Raw genomic sequence first — 18,410 nt, forward strand, 5'->3', positions numbered from 1 at the left:
GATACCTTGCAGTAATTTCTTTATTGTTAACTTCTTTTTATCTGTTATAGACTATGATCTTGTAACCATGGGAGGTAATAGAAGAACAGATCATGTATTTTTAGATATGTAGCTGTTAAGATTCTTTCTTAAGGGAAAGAAACAAGCCAGGTCAATGTTCTGTATAGCACCTTGCATATGCTGAGTGTTCAATAATTGATTCGATATTTGTTCATGTAGTAACTACAACAAAATTATTACAGTAAAGCTAATGGGTATTTTTCTTTTATATCTCTTCAAGGTGGAATAGCTATTGCTTTTGACCTGTTCCCTTCAAGACTATTATCTTTAGCATCATTTTGCCCTTCTACTTACATCTCTCTGCGAAGTAATTTTTTTTCCCTCATGTTCCAACTTTATTTTTTTTCACAGGCTGTAGTCAAGCTTGCAGATAATGTTCCAACTTTAGATAGATGAAAAGAAAAGTGCCTTTCTTCTTTTTTTGGAGGGAGAGGGTGGTGGGAGGAGAATCCATTGAGGATCCTTAGAAATAGAATTTCAGGATTTTCCCCCTGTGAGTTTTTGTTTTACATCAGCTCTGTGGTCATGGTTGATTTCACAGTCACCAGTGTCACCATTCTTCATCATCACAGTTAGAAACAGACTTTGGATCATGGCTTAATAAGAACCTGGCGTTTTACTTTATTTTCAGCATTGTTGATGCTCTTCTGAGCCTCAGCTAGACATTATGTGCATCATTGTGGAGGCACAAAAAAGTAGTGTGGAGAGCTCTTTATTCTTACTACATTTTTAGGATTTTGGGGATTATTAGTTTTGTCTGTTTCAGCGTAGATATATAACCTTTCAGATGGTTGTCTTTTAGTATCATGCCTTTGAGATTCATCCAAGTTTTTGCATGCATTATGGTTTAATAGGTAAAAAAAAATTTTATGTGATAAAATATTTTTATTAAAGGTATGTATCTTTTTAATGCTAATTTCATTGGTTTTCTCCATTCAGATTTGTGTTTTAAATCCTGTGGTTTAAAAACATTCCCATTGTTTAATTGCAGGTGATTTTGCAGTTCTTCTTAAAGCAGGCATGACTGTAAAGCAAGCCATTGTATACAACCTCCTCTCTGCCATGATGGCTTACATAGGCATGCTCATAGGCACAGCTGTTGGTCAGTATGCCAATAACATCACACTTTGGATCTTTGCAATCACTGCAGGCATGTTCCTCTATGTAGCCTTGGTGGATATGGTAAGATATTTTGTATTTTTTTTGTGGTAGTAAACCTGCAAATGAAAGAAATCCTTGCAAGTGGTTTGAAGTCAAACTTTTTAAAAATGTAGCTCATTTTAAAGACATAATACCCTAAATAAACTCTTAAAGGAAAGACATTAAAGTAGGAGGTTTCCTTTTATGGAAACCAGTTGAGTTGCTGAAAATGATGTTACTATTTAATCATTAGTAATAGAGTTTTAAATACAGAATTATTATACTACTTTGAAGATGTTGTAATATTGGGGTAGACGTGTTATTTTTGTTAGCAAAATAAGTTTGTGAGCTTGTTTTATGGCAAACAGGAGAGAAATACTATTCCTGTTAGGTAAGCCAGTCTTTTGTAGGAAGTGGTATATATTCCATAGGGTTTATATAATTTATTACCAAATTTAGCTTAAAGTTAAAAGTAAATGCTGACAATTTGTTTTATTTTGATTTTACTTTAATACCCCAAATATGTTAGTGTATTTACAGAACTAGCAATTAGGGGTTTTTTTGTTAGTTTGTTTTTGACTAGGTATGACATTTTCTTTTTCTGGTAAGATCATAACAGTCTTATTTCAGAATTATGCAGCTTAGTTTTTATTATTTATTTATTTTTTGAAATAGGGTCTTGCTCTGTTGCCCAGACTGGAGTGCAGTAGTACGAACATGGCTCACTGCAGGCCTTGACCACCTGGGCTCAAGTGATACTCCTGCCTCAGCCCCTGAGTAGCGAGGACTATTTACACATACCTGCCACCACAGCCAGCATAAATACATTTTTTTAACTTTTTTTTTAGAAATAGGGTCTTGCTATATTGCTCAGGCTGGTCTCAAACTCCTGGGCTCAAGCATTCCTACTGCCTAAGCCTCTCAAAATGCTTGGGATTACAAGTATGAGCCACCATACCTGGCCCAGCCTAAATTTTTAATCACAAAATTAATGCCTCTTTGTTATAGAAGGTTTTGAAAAGGTAAATAATTATTTCTTCTTTTAGTTTACAAAGTTACCTAAAAGTAGTCATCTTCCCTGCTGACCTTTAATATTTCGTTTCCTATTCTCACCCTCAACTGATAACCTTGCTTCTGATTTCATGGAGCCATTAATCCACAATTTCTTATCATCACTTCTGCTTACCTTGCTGTATCTATGCCCATTTACCTTCTTTGCTGTTACTAAAAGGAAACTTCCTAGCAGCTGGTGCTCCTGCAGACTGCTCCCTAGAACTTATCCCCTCTGAACTTCCTTAATTTCTCCCCTCTCTTTCCCATACCATTTCCCCCTTTCTGCTGGATTATTTCTGTTAGCCTATAAACCTCATATTACTTCTCCCTTCTTAAAAAGGTGGGGGACCTCTCTTAGTTCCAACTTCCCCTTTAGCTATCACCCTATTGCTGCTCTCTTTTAGGAAATTTTCATTGGTTTGGTTTTGGGTTATTTTTTACCCTGTGGGAGTGCAATGGTGCAGTGTTGGCTCACTGCAGCCTCGACTCCCCAGGCTCAAGTAATCTTCCTGCCTCTACTGCCTGAGTAGCTGGGACCACAGATGCACACCACCATGCCTAGCTAATAATTTTTTTTAAGTTTTTGTAGACATGGAGTCTGACTATGTTACCCAGGTTGGTCTTGAATGCCTGGCCTCAGCATTCCAAAGTGCTCAGATTATAGGTGTAAGCCACCATGCCCTGGCCATTGTTTATTTTTAAATTTTCCTTTTTTTTTTGAACCAAAACTTAATCAGGTTTCCCCCCTGACTTTTCTGCCAGAACTTCTTTTGTCTAATTAACCATATATAAAAACTAGTGTTGGAATTAGGGGGAGAGGTACCAGATTACATCTATGCAAATAATTAGAGTCATATTCAGATTTGCAAAAAAGGCATAATAATCTGTTTACCATGCCACTGTTTGTGAACTCTGTAATGGTTGATAAAAATCTGTATGAATATAGTACTAATATGTAGCAGATTACACCAGTTAAATAAGCAGCTCAAATTCATAAGTCTAAAGACCCAATATCCCTGAGTGTTCATCTCAGTTTTAACATGGTTTCATCTTATTGTTACCTCATCAGGAGAGATAAGTTTAATAACTCCTCCCTCCATGCTGTAGTTCTTAAATATGACCTTCAAGAGATGCTAAATATACTATAGCACTGTCAGAGCATGGTGGTTTGATTAATTGTACCCATTATTTAATAACAAATAATGATGTTTCTTCCTAGACAGAAGTATGAATTAAGAATTACATGACTTAACACTATATTTTCTCCTCCCTAAATCCAAAGCACCAAGATACTGTTTTGGAGCACAACATAGTGTCCAAGAGAGTAGCATTTCAGTGTCATCTCTGTGTAGATACTGATTGCAAATTTGAATTATGTTTGCAGAAAAGTGAAAGTAAAAGTTGGAAGTAGCAATTCTTTCACAATTTTGATTAGGTTTGGGTGGAAAGAATTTATGTCTATAATGATGCAATGTATTTCTCCCACAAATCTTATTTACTTAGACAAATTAAAGGAATTTAATTTTTATATTTTGAATCTACAGATTAGATGTAATGGTATGTGATATGCTTTAGAAATTGAAGTATATAAACTTTTAAAAGCACTATGCCTTCAAAGATATGACAATTTTCTGATTTTTGAAATTTTATCAATATTAAGAGAATAGAGTACACTATGGGGGCACTGTGCATGACTTGGTACTAGTTATGCCAGATAGCTTTGCTAGGTTATTTTCTGTGTATGTTATTGGAAGGAAAGCAATGGCTAAGGGCGTAGAGATGCCAATTTGGATTTGTCACCAAATATTTCTTTGCTGTCATATGCAGTGGGAATGAGAATTTCAAGTGGAAAAGAGTGAAGAAGTGATACCATTTTGAATTAGATATTTCCCAAAAGAGCTTTTCTTAGTGAGTTTAAGATACATTAGTAGATGTGGGAATTGTGGTGATTTTTTTTTTTTTTTTTTTTAGTGTTTTAATGGCAATAAGTTGTTTTATACTTTAGTATAAAGTAAAATGTCAGAATTGATAAGGTCACTGGATGATAACTGTGAAAAATGATTAATGTGTATATTTTAAGTGTTTGTTGTGGGGGATGATGAGGAGGGAACAGAGTTGGTGTTGACTTAATGACTAGTGAAAGCATAAAATTTCTTCAGTATTTGACTAAAATATATTTGTGTTCAATAAAATATAAATAAGTATATTTATAAATAAATTAATTATTGAACACAATATATAGCATTGTGTTCAGTAAAATATTTATAATTACATTTTAGTCATTAATTTTCTTAAGTAGGAAAAATATTTTTAAAAATTGTTTTGAGTGGAAGTATTATACAAATTTAATGTGAAGATTTGTGTTTTTAGCTTCCAGAAATGTTGCATGGTGATGGTGACAATGAAGAACATGGCTTTTGTCCTGTGGGACAATTCATTCTTCAAAATTTAGGATTGCTCTTTGGATTTGCCATTATGCTGGTGATTGCCCTCTATGAAGACAAAATTGTGTTTGACATCCAGTTTTGACCTTTCCCAGTAATCACTTGATTACGAGAATATTACCATGCAGCTTTGCATCTGTTCCTTGTACTGTATGCACATTGCTCAAAGGAAAGTCAGTGGCTTGCACTACTTACAAGTTCCATAGATTTGAGCCTAACCTCAAAAGGCTGGTGCTCAGTACTGTTTTCCCTGCATGTAGGGGTCTTTTAAAAATACAAAGCTTGTGATAAAGAGAGGAGAATATGGGACTCCATAAACCAGTGTTGATATGTTTAAGACTTTTCACAAAATAATCATATAAAACACTAAAGTAGTCTCTTTATTAGTAGAAACATCTGTGGCTATGCAGAAATAGAGATTGAACCAAAAAAAATCATTTAAACTTTAAAAATATTTTAAATGGACTTTGGGGAGACATTTTTGTGTGTTTCAAGAATGAATTGTAGTGCTCTTTAATTCAGCTACATATATACATGTGGTGATAGGGATCAACTTGACACAACTTTGAAACTGCATAAAGTAGACATAGGAACTAGAGGAAAGCTCAGGCTGCATTAGAGTATGAATTTAGCATTGGGAAAAGCCCTTATTCTTGAATCTAGAGTTACTATTTTTGTATATATTTGCATAGTGTTTAAACCTGCAGCCGAAACTACTGAAATTCGTGATTGTATGTTTGTGTGAGCTTCAGTTTAATGAAAGATTCATAATGGTTCTTTGTATTGTTACAATACTTGGGTGTTGGGATGGTCTGTTTTTTTTTTTTTTTTTAACTTTAATTTTTTTTTTTTGAGGGGGGAGGTGAGGGTTTAGAGCATGTGGTCAATGTTCTTTTTTAAAAATTGCAACCCTCTAGAAAATATCAAAGAAATGAATCAAACGTGCTTTAAATAGTTGATTTTCCTACTTTAACAGTTCCAACTAGTTAATGGGGAAATATAAGTTCTGAATGTTCACATTGCTTTACCAGTTTGGCATTGGAACCAAGAGCACATCCTATGGCTGGCTGCAAGGTTGTAAAGCAGAAAATCCAAGTTTACCATGTGTGTAATCTATACATGAAGTGTCAATTTAGAAGAGTTACTAGGATAAACTCCCATTATTGCCATGGCTGTCATTGTACCCAAATGACTTGGAAGATACATTTAAATTACTCAGCTGAAATCACTTGATCATCTTGTGCCAAGATATGCTGTTGGTGCCTGATAGGGCAGCAGACAACAGTCTCTTTTTTAGGTGCCCTATTCTCCTACCATAATTGTGAATGATTTGTGAGAAGTGCAAGCCATGTTTATCCTGAATTTTGACTTAATAATTTTATTACTAGTCATATGCATGTAGCTTTCTGTTTACATCCTATGCCACATGGTCTTCATTTATGCCAGGTAAACTGTATTTGAACTACGTGCAGCTAGCTTTGTTTTAATCTGCTTGGCAACCAGTGTAGCTGCTGTAACAATTTTATTGTTCAAATATATAAGCGCCAAACTCTTTTCCATTCCATCTAAAATGTTATCATTTAGTCCTCCTCTTTCCTCCTGTTCTTTTCCTCTTACTCTGTGAACTTTAAAACAAAAATAATACTTCGACAGCAGCACATGCATCCAGGTATTTATAGATTATTGCCAGTGTTTCTTCTGTATGCTATAAGTAAAGGAGCTTAGGTGTTATTTCTTTAATTTATGCTTAAATTTGAAAAGTTACTTCTGACTTTCTGTATGGCCTCCTTATAATAAGTAAGAGTTTTATACATAGATTATTTTCAGCATTGGGCACTGAATTAGGACAGTCCTCATCTCATTGCTTGGCCCTTCAAGCAACCTAGCTAAAAGGTGCTGATATTTTATTTAGTACTGCCAATTTCAAGTGATTCATGTATCTTGATTTCTGAACCAGGATATATTTATAGTTCATTTTTGGGTTTTTATACCCAAGGAGTATTCTGCATTCCAGCATTAAATCTGCTTCATTTAAAACTTTTATAAAAGCAACAGCTGGAATATACTCCGTTTTAAATGCCTGATTTAAAGCAAGTGGGTTATGCTGAAGTATGTAAAGTTTTATATTCTCTCAAAAGTCTTATTATCTTTATTTGCTAGATTTTAAAAATCTTAAGAGGGCTGTAACAGTTGCTGCTAGTATTTTGTTTGTTAGAGTTCCACCAGTATTTAGTTTTCACATCATTCTAATGTATAGTTTCAAGTCTTACTAGACAATCTGAATTCCACTACATTTCTGTTGGCTCCAACATTCCTTTTAGCTTGATGAGTCAATTTAAAATGTGTTTGTTGGAGGTCATTAATGTTACTTGTACAATGCTGTCACTGTGTGACATCCATATGAATTTTGGTATATATATCACATTGCATTCAATCAGCTGTGATTAGGCTTAGAAATATTTTAGTAACAATGCAGTGTGAATTTTTTCCATTAACAATAAGTCAGTGGCTTAAATGTGATTATGGTCCTGCAAGGTGATTCTTGCTAAAATATCTAAACTTTTGTTTAGTTTTAACTGAATTTTTTTTAACTTAAAAAGCTGGGAATTATCAAATGCTGTTTTTTTTTCATTGTCAACAGTGATGTGTCATTTTATGTATGTTCCTAATGCTTATGGAACTCCTCCAAAATAAAGTTATTCAAAGAGAGCAAATATGCCAATGTGTTTTTAGTTTTTATTTCAGAGCATTTCCTTACATTGAAGTATGAATCATATTAATCTGTATTTGCATAAGTAAATTCATAATTAGGTATAGCTTGAGTCAAATGTATTTAAACAAAAAAAATGCTTTAGTAGTAAAATATGCCTTCTATTCATTTTTATTCAGCCATCCAACAAGAAACAGGAACAAAGAAGTGACATCTTATGGCTATGAATTAAGCTGACATAACAGTGCTACACCTCGTCCAATCCAGTGCTCCTTGGGTTGGTCAGAGGGAAGAGTCATGGCAATCACAAAATTCGTGGAATGGCCAGTGGTGGATAAGGTTCCTCTCCGCTCACTTGTCTTATACAATGGAGCAACATAACTTGGCCGTTTTGGTATATTTGCCCTCTTACAGGGCTTTAGCCACATCTGGAAGAAAGTACGTAACACCTCTTTAAATCAAGGCTGTTACATGTACATGTGTTTGAACCTACTATCATCATATTCTCAGAGTAAGGTTAGTTATGTATGTAAATGTCTGTGGCTCAAATAGATTTTATTTTCACCAGCACTGCTGTGTGCTCAAAACATTTTATAGAAATCTTAGAAGAAATAATTTTCACCTACTCTGAAAGCATATTTTCCAACTATTCACCTCTCAGCCACACTTACCTGGGAAATGACTTTTCGTGCTTATAATAATAAAATCCAAATTGCCACCAATGATATTCAGAATCATGTGCCTTTATATTGAAAGACAGTTCCCACAAATACTGAAGGGATTTTTATCAGCAGCTGTATAACTAGAGAACCTTCCCATTTCAGGAGACTATTTTAAAGGATATTTTATATATATATAAAATGTATATACGCATATATATATACATATATATATATAATGCTGTTTATAATTAAAATATAATTGCATTCCTTTATAACCACACTCTATCCCCCATTCTTTTTAGTCATTAACTAAGTTCCTACAATTTATTGTTGAACCTCGCCAACCTTAAAAATGAGGTTTTGGGGCAATTTTACCTTTGAATGCAACAGTAAGAACATACTATGATCATAAAGATAATTTAATTCAGTTTCTTTTTCTGGAGTAGAAGTAATAGCAGTTCTTGAGATGATAGGACTCCAATGTTCAGACCCCTCTTTTAGGTTTCTTAGATCAAAACACAGATTGTTGAAGGAGCTCATAAGGATGCGAGTTTCTCCCTTTCTCCCACTTAATTGTGGAGTCCAGACTTTCGTAAGGGGGATCCACAAGGCAGTTCTGCAAATATTACCTACAATGTAAGACTCAAAGCACTCTTCTTAACTCAGATGTATTTCATTTCAACCCCAGGGATGAGAATTTTTACTTCTAACTAGCTCCTTATTCAGGAGAATCATTATCCATTTAGAAATAATTTTTTTCTTGTATACACTGCAAGTTACTTATTCCATGTGAAATAAACTAAATTTTAGATCAACTCCTGAAATTGCAAACATTTATTTGTCTTTGCAACTTTCAATTTGGGTCTTGTATTTTAAATTTTGTACCCACATTATTTAAAAATATATGACAAATTTCTCACAATTGGCTGTCAGTTGACCCTTTACTGATACAGCTGCTCTGAAGGCCTTTTTACCTGTCTTTGAGCTGCTTCGAGAATCCAGCAAACAGAACTCACATAAATCCCACTGCTTATATTTTATCACACTATCCCAGACCTACCCTTCAAATTGTGGTAAAAATATCTTAAGCTATTTATGATGCAGTTATAGATGGAAACAATTATATTTTATAAAGCTTAATCTGGCAATGCTGGAGATAGGTGCCTAGGAAATGTAGGCTTTTTAAATTGATGGTTTTCATAATCTTTTTAAAAAAAGTATAAGAAAAAAATACAATGAACACAGGTGTGTGTACTTAAAATTGACCTCACTATTTGTGGATTCCACATTTCCAAATTTGCCTACTCACCAAAGTTTACTTCTAATCCTAAAATCAGTTGGCAGCACTATCGTGCTCTTTGGCGGACATTCGCAGAGCATCAAAGATGTGGGTTATCCATCACATGTTCCCAGCTCAGGTTGAACCAGGTGAGGCTCTGCTTTCTTGTTTCAACTCTCATGACGGTAAACAAGTATCCTTTTCATGGTCTACTTAGTTCCAGGTTTTTCACATTTTTGTGTTTTTGTTGGTGCTTTCACTGTTTAAAATGGCCCCTAAGTGTAATGCAGTGCTGTCTAATGTTTCTAAGTGCAAGAAGGCTGATGTGCCTCATAGAAAAAGTATTAGCTTATGCCTCAATGAAACTCATAGCATTTTGACTGTGAGTTGTTAATGACTCAACATTGTATATTAAATAATGTGTCTTTAAACAGAAATAAAACAAGGTTCTTTATTGATCAGCTAACAAAAACATTGTGACCAAAGAAAGAACCTTGTATTTTCCCAGGATCAGTGGTTCAGTATTTGCTAATTCAATTTTGGAAACAACTTTATAGAATATAATTACCATGAATAACAAGAATTGACTCTATATGTGTGTGCTTATATATATGCACACAAGATGGGGTCTACTTTATATATAACAAAATATGCATAAAATAATTCCACATGTATATATCATTAGAATTTACTAACCACAGGCACTGTATCATAAAGAATTTTGGGATGCGATTCTGCAAGTTTCTTCATCTTTCTATTCCAGGAAGCTCCATCCAGAAATAATCCATGAATGAAAACACCTAAATATAAAAGAAACACTTTAATATAACACATTACACATTTTTATTGAGTTCTGAATCTGAAATTTCTACATGTAAGTAGTATGCAGGTGATAGATTTGTAGCATAAGACTTGTTTTCCAGTGAAGGCAATCTCATGGGTGTTTTAACATCCACATTTCAAGAACATTTAAACTCTGACTAGTGAAATAATGCAACAGTAAAAATAGGCATGGAAGACAAAAGAGGAAAGACATTTTAAACGAGTCTATGGGAAGTTCTCAGTGTTTGTGAACATTATCAAATTCATATTTTTAATTGGTAAATGATTATACTATGTTTTCAGGAGCTATGAAGTCTGGGGAAAAAAATAGTTCTTAATGTAATAGGGATCCAATGTCTTGTAGGCAGCATATGAGCAAAGTACCCTTCTATAGATCTCTAAAGTCATATAATTAAATTGCTCCTCCCCTTTTAGAATTTATTCTTACTGCCAAGAGCTCTACTTAGCCCCTGCCCTCATAAAATTAAAAGTATAGGCCAGGCATTGTGGCTCATGCCTGTAATTTCATCACTTTGGGAGGCTGAGGTTGGTGGATCACAAGGTCAGGAGTTTGAGACCAGCGTGGCCAACATGGTGAAACCCCTCTCTACTAAAAATACAAAAATTAGCCAGGTGCAGTGTAATCTCAGCTACTAGGGAGGCAGAGGCAAGAGAATTGCTTGAACCCGGGAGGTGGAGGAGGTTGCAGTGAGCCGAGATTGCCCCATTGCACTCTAGCCTGGGTGACAGAGCAAGACTCTGTCTCAAAACAACGGCAACAACAACAACAAAAAAATAGAACCCTGAAAGAAACATCAGTGCTGTTCAAACTTCAACCCAAATGCCACCTTCTGCCTTGTACAACGATAAGAATTAGAAAAAAATTCTTGCATCTGAATTAAATACTTAAGAATAAACTATAACTCCCTTAAGAAAACTTTCCTTGAGAAATGTGATGTTTTCAAACCTCTACCAAAATATTCAGTAATAGGCCATAGAGAAAGCAGCTAAGCATGAGAGCCAGATGGCCTGGTCTGAATCTCAGCTCTGTCAATTACTAGCTGTGAGACCTTCAGCAAGTTACTTAATCCCCGAGCCTTAGTTTCCACCTTGTCTAATGGTGATAATAGTAGTATCTGAGTCCTAGGGGTATTGTGAGGACTCATTGTAAAGGACTGGGCAGTCTGGATCCCCACAGTGGCACAGAGCAGCCCCACAGTAAGTATCTCTGCCGTTTCCTTGATTTGCTTTTACCCAACTTAAACATTTCTTTGCTCCATTGCCAAATTTGAACCAGATTTCTATTCTTCTGGTATGTTGCTAAATTTATCTAACTAAAAAAATAAATTTTTTTTTTTTTTTTTTTTTTTTTTTTTTTTTTTTGAGATAGAGTCTTGCTGTGTCGCCCAGGCTGGAGTACAGTAGTGTGATCTTGGCTCACTGCAACCTCCGCCTCCTGGGTTTAAGCAATTCTCCTGCCTCAGCTGCCTAGGTAGCTGAGATTACAGGTGCATGCCAGCACAGCTAATTTTTGTTTTTTTGGTAGATAGAGGGTTTCACCATGTTGGTCAGGCTGGTCTTGAACTCCTGACCTTGTGGTCTGCCTGTGTTGACCTCGCAAAGAGCTGGGATTACAGACATGAGCCACCAGGCCCAGCCTATACTTTTAATTTTATGAGGGTAGGGGCTCAAACTTATATTTATTAGTGTCTTTTATGACATACCATAGTGAGCTGTATGGAAAAAAATTTTGTTAAAGCTTATATTATTAAGGAAACAATAAACAACTTAGCAGAAGGTTGTTAAATTTCCTTCTGTATTTTATTTATTTATTTTAAAAGCTTCCAGTGGGATAAAGTTTCTTCTGAGTATGTTGAGATAAAGGGATTTTGAACAAATGATCAGAATAATGGTAAGTTAAGCATCTGTGGCTGAAAAATATGATTTTTAAGATATAATATGTCCCAATGATTCTTTATTCGTTGCATCTGTTGTTCTTAAATATGTTTCTACAATAACTAAGTGTTAGAGACTGAAATAAAAGGTATCTTTTAAAGGTTGGGTCAGAGTCCACAAATTTTTTTTTTTTTTTTTTTTGAGACAGAGTTTCACTCTTGTTACCCAGGCTGGAGCGTAATGGCGCAATCTCGGCTCACTGCAACCTCCGCCTCTTGGGTTCAGGCAATTCTCCTGCCTCAGCCTCCTGAGTAGCTGGGATTACAGGCACTCGCCACCATGCCCAGCTAATTTTTTGTATTTTTAGTAGAGACAGGGTTTCACCATGTTGACCAGGATGGTCTCGATCTCTTGACCTCGTGATCCACCTGCCTCAGCCTCCCAAAGTGTTGGGATTACAGGGGTGAGCCACCACGCGCGGCAAGTCCACAAATTTTTAGTGGATTCCAGTAGCATAATTTTTGGAATCTCCCCAGTACCATTTGAGGGCCCTTTATGTGCTAGATACTGAGAGGCACTCAGGAAAGAATGGTGCAGACAAACAAGTTCACCACTCTCCTAGTATCTGTATATAGTGGGGGAGAGAGATAATAAAGAAAGAAACACATAAGATAATTACAGTCTAACCAATGCTCTGAAGTTAATAAGCAGAGTTGCAAGACAGGAGAGTAATGTGAAATAGGCAGCCCCAACAGATGGAAGCCCATAGAAGCTCTTGCTAATGACCAGTGATTTAAGCTGAGACCGGAATATTGAGACGTGTACACCATGCTGAGTCTGGTCTTAGGAACAAAGATCAAAGAACATGAGCCATTCTAGAAGCCGTCAAGAGGTTAGTGTGATCTAAGCATAGTGGCGCAGGATGAGACTATATGGGTGGGCAGCAGCTAGAACATGCCTGGCCTCACTGTCACCGTAAGGGGTCTGGATTTTATTCAAACCACAAGGGGAAAAATGACACTATTAACTTATTTTTTTTTTTTCTTTTTTCTGAGACAGAGTTTCGCTCTTCTTACCCAGGCTGGAGTGCAATGGCACGATCTTGGCTCACTGCAACCTCCGCCTCCTGGATTCAGGCAATTCTCCTGCTTCAGCCTCTTGAGTAGCTGGGATTACAGGCATGCGCCACCATACCCAGCTAATTTTTTGTATTTTTAGTAGAGACAGGGTTTCACCATGTTGACCAGGATGGTCTCGATCTCTTGACCTCATGATCCACCCACCTCAGCCTCCCAAAGTGCTGGGACTAAAGGCTTGAGCCACTGCACCCGGCCGACGCTATTAACTTATTTAGTTGTCTGGATTTTCATTGGAGACCAAAGGCTGATATGTTTTCATTTTTAAAAAAAATTCTGTGGCTTCTGTACAAATTAATGGCAGTAAATGGGTAATGACAGGAGGGAGACAGGATAAAGGCTAGTGCAGAAGGCAAGATAAAAATAGTAGGGGGGGTGATCAGGTGCAGTGGCTGACGCCTGTAATCCCAACACTTTGGGAGGCCAAGGTGAGTGGATTGCTTAAGCTCAGGAATCCGAGATGAGCCTGGGCAACACAGGGAGACCCAGACTATACAAAAAATGAAAAAACGTAGGTGGCGCACGCCTCTGGTCCCAGTTACTCAGGAGGCTGAGTGGGAGGATCACTTTGGCCCAGGAGGTCAAGGCTGCAGTAAGCCAAAATAGTACCACTGTACTGTAGCCTGGGTGACAGAGTGAGACCCTATCTCAAAAACAAAAACAGAGTGGTGGCAGTAGGATTGTAGGTGAGCAACTACCCTTGATACGAACAGATGAGGGAAGAGAAGAATGAAGAATTCCTGGGTTTCTGGCTGGATGGTGGTGCCATTTAATAAATTACTCATTTTACATATTCAGGAGACACCAAAGTGAAGATTTCAGGTTGTCAATTGGATTTGGAGGTCTAGATCCTAGAGGAAAGAACTAGATTTGAGATTCAGAGATTTACATTTGGAGGACATAAGCAAAGAAGATACAAAAAACTGTAAGGTCACTCAGGGATAGGATGCTGTCAGAAGAGAGAAATAGTTCCAGGACTGAGTCTGTGGAAACTAGTCTTAGGGGAGCCTAAGCCACTCAAGCAGCATGAATGTGGCCAATGAGATAAGGAAAATCAGGAGAGGGTGATGTCCTGGAAACAGAGAGAAGTATATTTCTAGAAGGATGAAAGGTAGATAAGAAGTAGGAAGTGAGAACCTGCAGACCGCATGTAAAGACAATTCTTTTGAGAAATTCTGCTATAGTGGTGAGTGGAGATAGGGACAGTAGCTGAGGGGGATGTAGAAAGACAATTGAAATGGTTGATTTAAGATGAGAGATTCTAGACCATGTTGTGGGTTGACAAGAATTACCTAGTAATGAGAGAACAATAATTTGTTCTGGAAAGAGAGGGCACAATTAAAGGACCAAAGTCCTTGAGAAGGAAAAAGAAAATGAAATCTGGATTCCTCAAGGGTGCAGATGTTGACAAATGTATGGAGTCAGTGGTGCTAAAAGCTCTCTTCAGATGGCTTTTAATTTTTTCCATGAAAAATAAGGGGAGATGTGGGGACAGGAGGAAAGGCAAGGAGAGTGTAAGTGGTTGCTGTGGGAGGAGGAAAGCAAATATCCCCAGGAATAGTAGTGGGATTGATTCAGCATTACAAACCATCTTGAGATTAGTGACCATCAATTTAAAATAAAACTTCTTGGCACAGTAATGTGATTATCATACACTGCTGTGGTTACATATCTACTTGTTAATGTCTCTCACTACAGTATAAATTAGTTGAGGGATAAGATCATAAATTGTTCCCTGTTGATATCTCCGGGTCCTGACAGAAAGTGAGCTAGTGAATTCATCATTCAGTGATAAGAAAGTTGCCTTCAACACATTATTTAAAGCAGTACACATTAACAGTCACTTAGAGACTGTCATTTATATAAAGACAATACAATTTGGGTAAAATTATGGAATCTGTAGCATTTAAAAAATAACTAAAAAAAAAAATAGTGGCCTTGTCCACTAAGTTTGAAATAAAACATCAGGGTAGCCATAAAGTATAGACAATCCATTAAGAAAGATTTCCTCACAGTCTTTCAACCACAAAGCAAATGTTTCTATTAGTTATATTTTGGAATGATATATATAACAGGACAGAATACATATTTTAGGATTCTACAAAGGTGTACTCTTCAAGGGACCAGGGAAAAACCTTTCCAATGCTGTACCATGTCCAGTCAACATAAGATTACAGCTGTTATGCCATGTGCTGTTAATTTCATGATTACTTTCTTAACGTTTTAGAAATAACTTCTAACTTATAAAATTTTGCAAAAAAAAAGTATAAATATATTCTTTATCCTGATTCATCTACTGTTACCATTTTCTATTTGCTTCATCGTTCCCCTTCACCCTTCTCTCTCTTTCCCCATGCTCACTCATTTGCTCTCTGTCTCTCTATAATTTTTTTTCTCTGGCATTTAGGGTAAATTACATTCGTGATTATTACTTTTTAACAGCTGAGAAAAGCTAGAATGTCATGTTTTTGTTCAGTGCCCAGATATGAGCCGACTCATTCTGTCCCTGCACTTACCATCCTCAGGAGCCTGCTTGTATTCTTTGTCTTCCATCACTTCATAGTCAAACCCAAGAAGATCAATAGGAATTGTGTATTTTCTGGCATAGTTCTGCTGGGCACCAGTCAGGAAAGCTTGTGTGAAGAAGAAGCCAGAAAGCCAGAAGACTGGAGGAGGGCCAATCTCGTACCATTGCTAGGGTGTAAAACATAAGTCACCTAACAGTAGAGCCTTTCAACCGTTTTTTTTTTTTTTTTTTGCAAGAGGGTCTCACTCTGGTTGCCCAGGCAGGGCTCAGGTGGCCCTCCCACGTCCGCCTCCCAAGTAGCTGGGAATACAGGCACATGCCGTCACACCTGGCTAATTTTTTGTATTTTTAGTTGAGAAGGGATTTTGCTATTTTGCACAGGCTGATCTCAAACTCCTAGACTTGAGAAATATATATGTCTCAGCCTCCCAGAGTGCTGGGATTACAGGCATGAACCACCACACTTAGTGAGCCTTTCAACTTTCGAATACAACACTGCTTAATAAAATTTATCCAAATATATTTATTGTCTTTTAGATAAACTAATGAATTACCTCTGAGAAATAACAAGCCATACTATCAAGGTTTTAAGAACAGATAGCATATTCAGTCTTTGTCCTGACTTCAATTTCATACTTATCATATCAGCTTGGGAATTAGTGTTCATTAATGCAAACATAAATGTCTGTGTTATACATGCCCCATGACTCTTTCAGAAAGGCTCCCTACAATAGTGAATATCTAATGTGCATTGTTATACAATATACCATGTTATACAGTTGAACAGAAGAGATCCCCATAAAGTCTGGTCAGATGGTAATGTTTTTCACTTTTTTTCTCTAATTAGTCATTAGTCCCAACAGAATGTTGCCTTGGAAGTTTTTCTTCCTACTTCACCAAAACACAGTAAAATTCAACATATAGGAACACAATATTGTGCCAGGAATTCCTGGAAGAAGCCAGGTAGTGAGACCTTAAAGCCTTTAGAAATGTCAAGATACTTTAGTTCTCTGTTCATAACATAGATTCTAATGGTGAGTTAGTTGAATATTGACTTTAATTAGATAGTAAATTAGAGAAGCCAATCTGAAGAAATGAATTTGAAAAGCTTTTCCCTCTAAGAGCCCAAGATAGAACTTTATCCTTCAAAAAGTATCTTAGTTCCTTAGTATTGGCTCTAGCATAGCAAAAGACCTGTATTATGAAAAGGGAGTTTAACCATTTTATTCCTGCAGAAATATCTTTATAGGTAGCTACTGACACATTTTGTACAGACTCTAGGAAATTAATCAATATTTCTAATAGGTATAATTGTTAATAAGAACATAGTTCAGCACCAATATTACCAGACAATTAATGGGCTTCTGCCCACTCAACATTTCCAAGACAATTAGCCATTGAGGTCATTACTGACTAGGGCTGAACCAGCAAACTAGTGATGTCATGACCTAGAAAAGTACTGGGAAATGGAGATATAATACCCCTCACTGGTAGCTTGACTGGCTTTCTAAGATGCTTTGTTATAGGTATTTTAATGTTGACTACTTAGTGGAAAAATCAACATGTTTTCTCCCTTCATTTAATAGTAGTTTTTGACAGTTCAGTGTAGCAGTTACAAACATCGTATGAAAGATTAAGAAGTGGTGATTTGTGTCTGGGATGCACAGAAAAATTAGAGAGTAATACTTATTACATTAAGCATTCTGATGAAGAAAAAAGAAAACAAGAGAAACTTAACAATGTACGATCATTTGGATGAACTTACCTGCAAGAATTTTAGTCTTGCAAGGAAGTCATTCACATAGCTGCCAAGAGGTTTAAGGCTTGGGTAGGATTTACCCATCCACATTTCTGGAATTTTGACATTCAAAATGCTGCTAACCACTTCTTCAAGTTCTGTAGACATGACTACAAGCCCCTGAAACACATGTAACCTTGGTTAGTATCATAGTATAAATATACATAGCATAATAGTATAAATACCTCCTTCACAATTATCCTTTGTTTACAATTGTGATTAGTTAAGGTTGAGTCATACAGAAAAAAAAAAGTGGAAATATTTGTTTTTGCTTACAAGTAGGCCATGGAGTCTTTGAACTGTTCCTTAGAAAAATATTAACAAATCTAACCAAAATTTTTTTTCTTTTTTGAGATGGGGTCTTTCTCTGTTGCCCAGGCTGGAGTGCAGTGGTGGGATCTTGGCTCACTGCAACCTTGACCTTCTGGGCTCAACTAATCCTTCCACCACAGGCTCCCAAGTAAGGAGCATGCATCTACAGGCATGCATCACGACACCTGACTAATATTTTACTTGAAAATTTCTTTTTGTATAGGAGACCACGGAGGGTGGCTCATGCCTGTAATCCTAGCACTTTGGGGCCAAGGCAGGTGAATCACTTGAGCCCAAGTTCATGACGAGACTGGGTCCCATGGGAAAACCTCATCTCTACAAAAAATACAAAAATTAGCTGGGCATGGTGGTACACACTTGTAGAACCAGCAACTTGGGGGGCTGAGGCAAAAGGATCGCTTGAACCTGGGAGGTCGAGGCTGCAGTGAGCCAAGACTGTGTCACTGCACTCCAACCTGGGTGGCAAAGTGAGACCCCGTCTCAAAAAAAAAAACTATACTTTGGAAGGCCGAGGCGGGTGGATCACGAGGTCAAGAGGTCAAGACCATCC

General features: G+C 36.7%; 2 protein-coding genes across 28 annotated transcripts in view; one reads left to right on the forward strand and one right to left on the reverse strand.

Annotated features, from left to right (window-relative positions):
• The window catches only part of SLC39A10 (solute carrier family 39 member 10), a 313,899-nt gene extending 306,488 nt beyond the window's left edge, over positions 1–7,411 (forward strand). For all 18 annotated transcript variants that reach the window (XM_054257743.2, XM_078328065.1, XM_078328060.1 and 15 more), the window contains 2 exons: positions 1,052–1,242; positions 4,624–7,411. In XM_054257743.2, the coding sequence (XP_054113718.1) occupies positions 1,052–1,242; positions 4,624–4,782 (350 nt within the window). In that variant the 3' untranslated portion in view covers positions 4,783–7,411. The remainder of the gene's footprint in view (positions 1–1,051; positions 1,243–4,623) is intronic.
• The window catches only part of DNAH7 (dynein axonemal heavy chain 7), a 391,865-nt gene continuing 374,593 nt past the window's right edge, over positions 1,139–18,410 (reverse strand). For 8 of the 10 annotated variants that reach the window (XR_013519014.1, XM_078328052.1, XM_078328051.1 and 5 more), the window contains 4 exons: positions 17,495–17,647; positions 15,719–15,896; positions 10,045–10,148; positions 7,414–7,835 (listed from right to left, as the gene is read on the reverse strand). Coding sequence is in view for 8 of the 10 variants with exons in the window: in XM_078328052.1 (XP_078184178.1) it covers positions 7,629–7,835; positions 10,045–10,148; positions 15,719–15,896; positions 17,495–17,647 (642 nt within the window). In the remaining 2 variants the exon portion in view is untranslated. Of the gene's footprint in view, positions 1,278–7,413; positions 7,836–10,044; positions 10,149–15,718; positions 15,897–17,494; positions 17,648–18,410 lie in introns of those variants that run through there. The other 2 variants (XM_035305175.3, XM_054257740.2) reach the window with 2 other exon arrangements.

The sequence above is a fragment of the Callithrix jacchus genome, chromosome 6 (assembly GCF_049354715.1).
Source record: "Callithrix jacchus isolate 240 chromosome 6, calJac240_pri, whole genome shotgun sequence".
Taxonomy (NCBI): domain Eukaryota; kingdom Metazoa; phylum Chordata; class Mammalia; order Primates; family Cebidae; genus Callithrix; species Callithrix jacchus.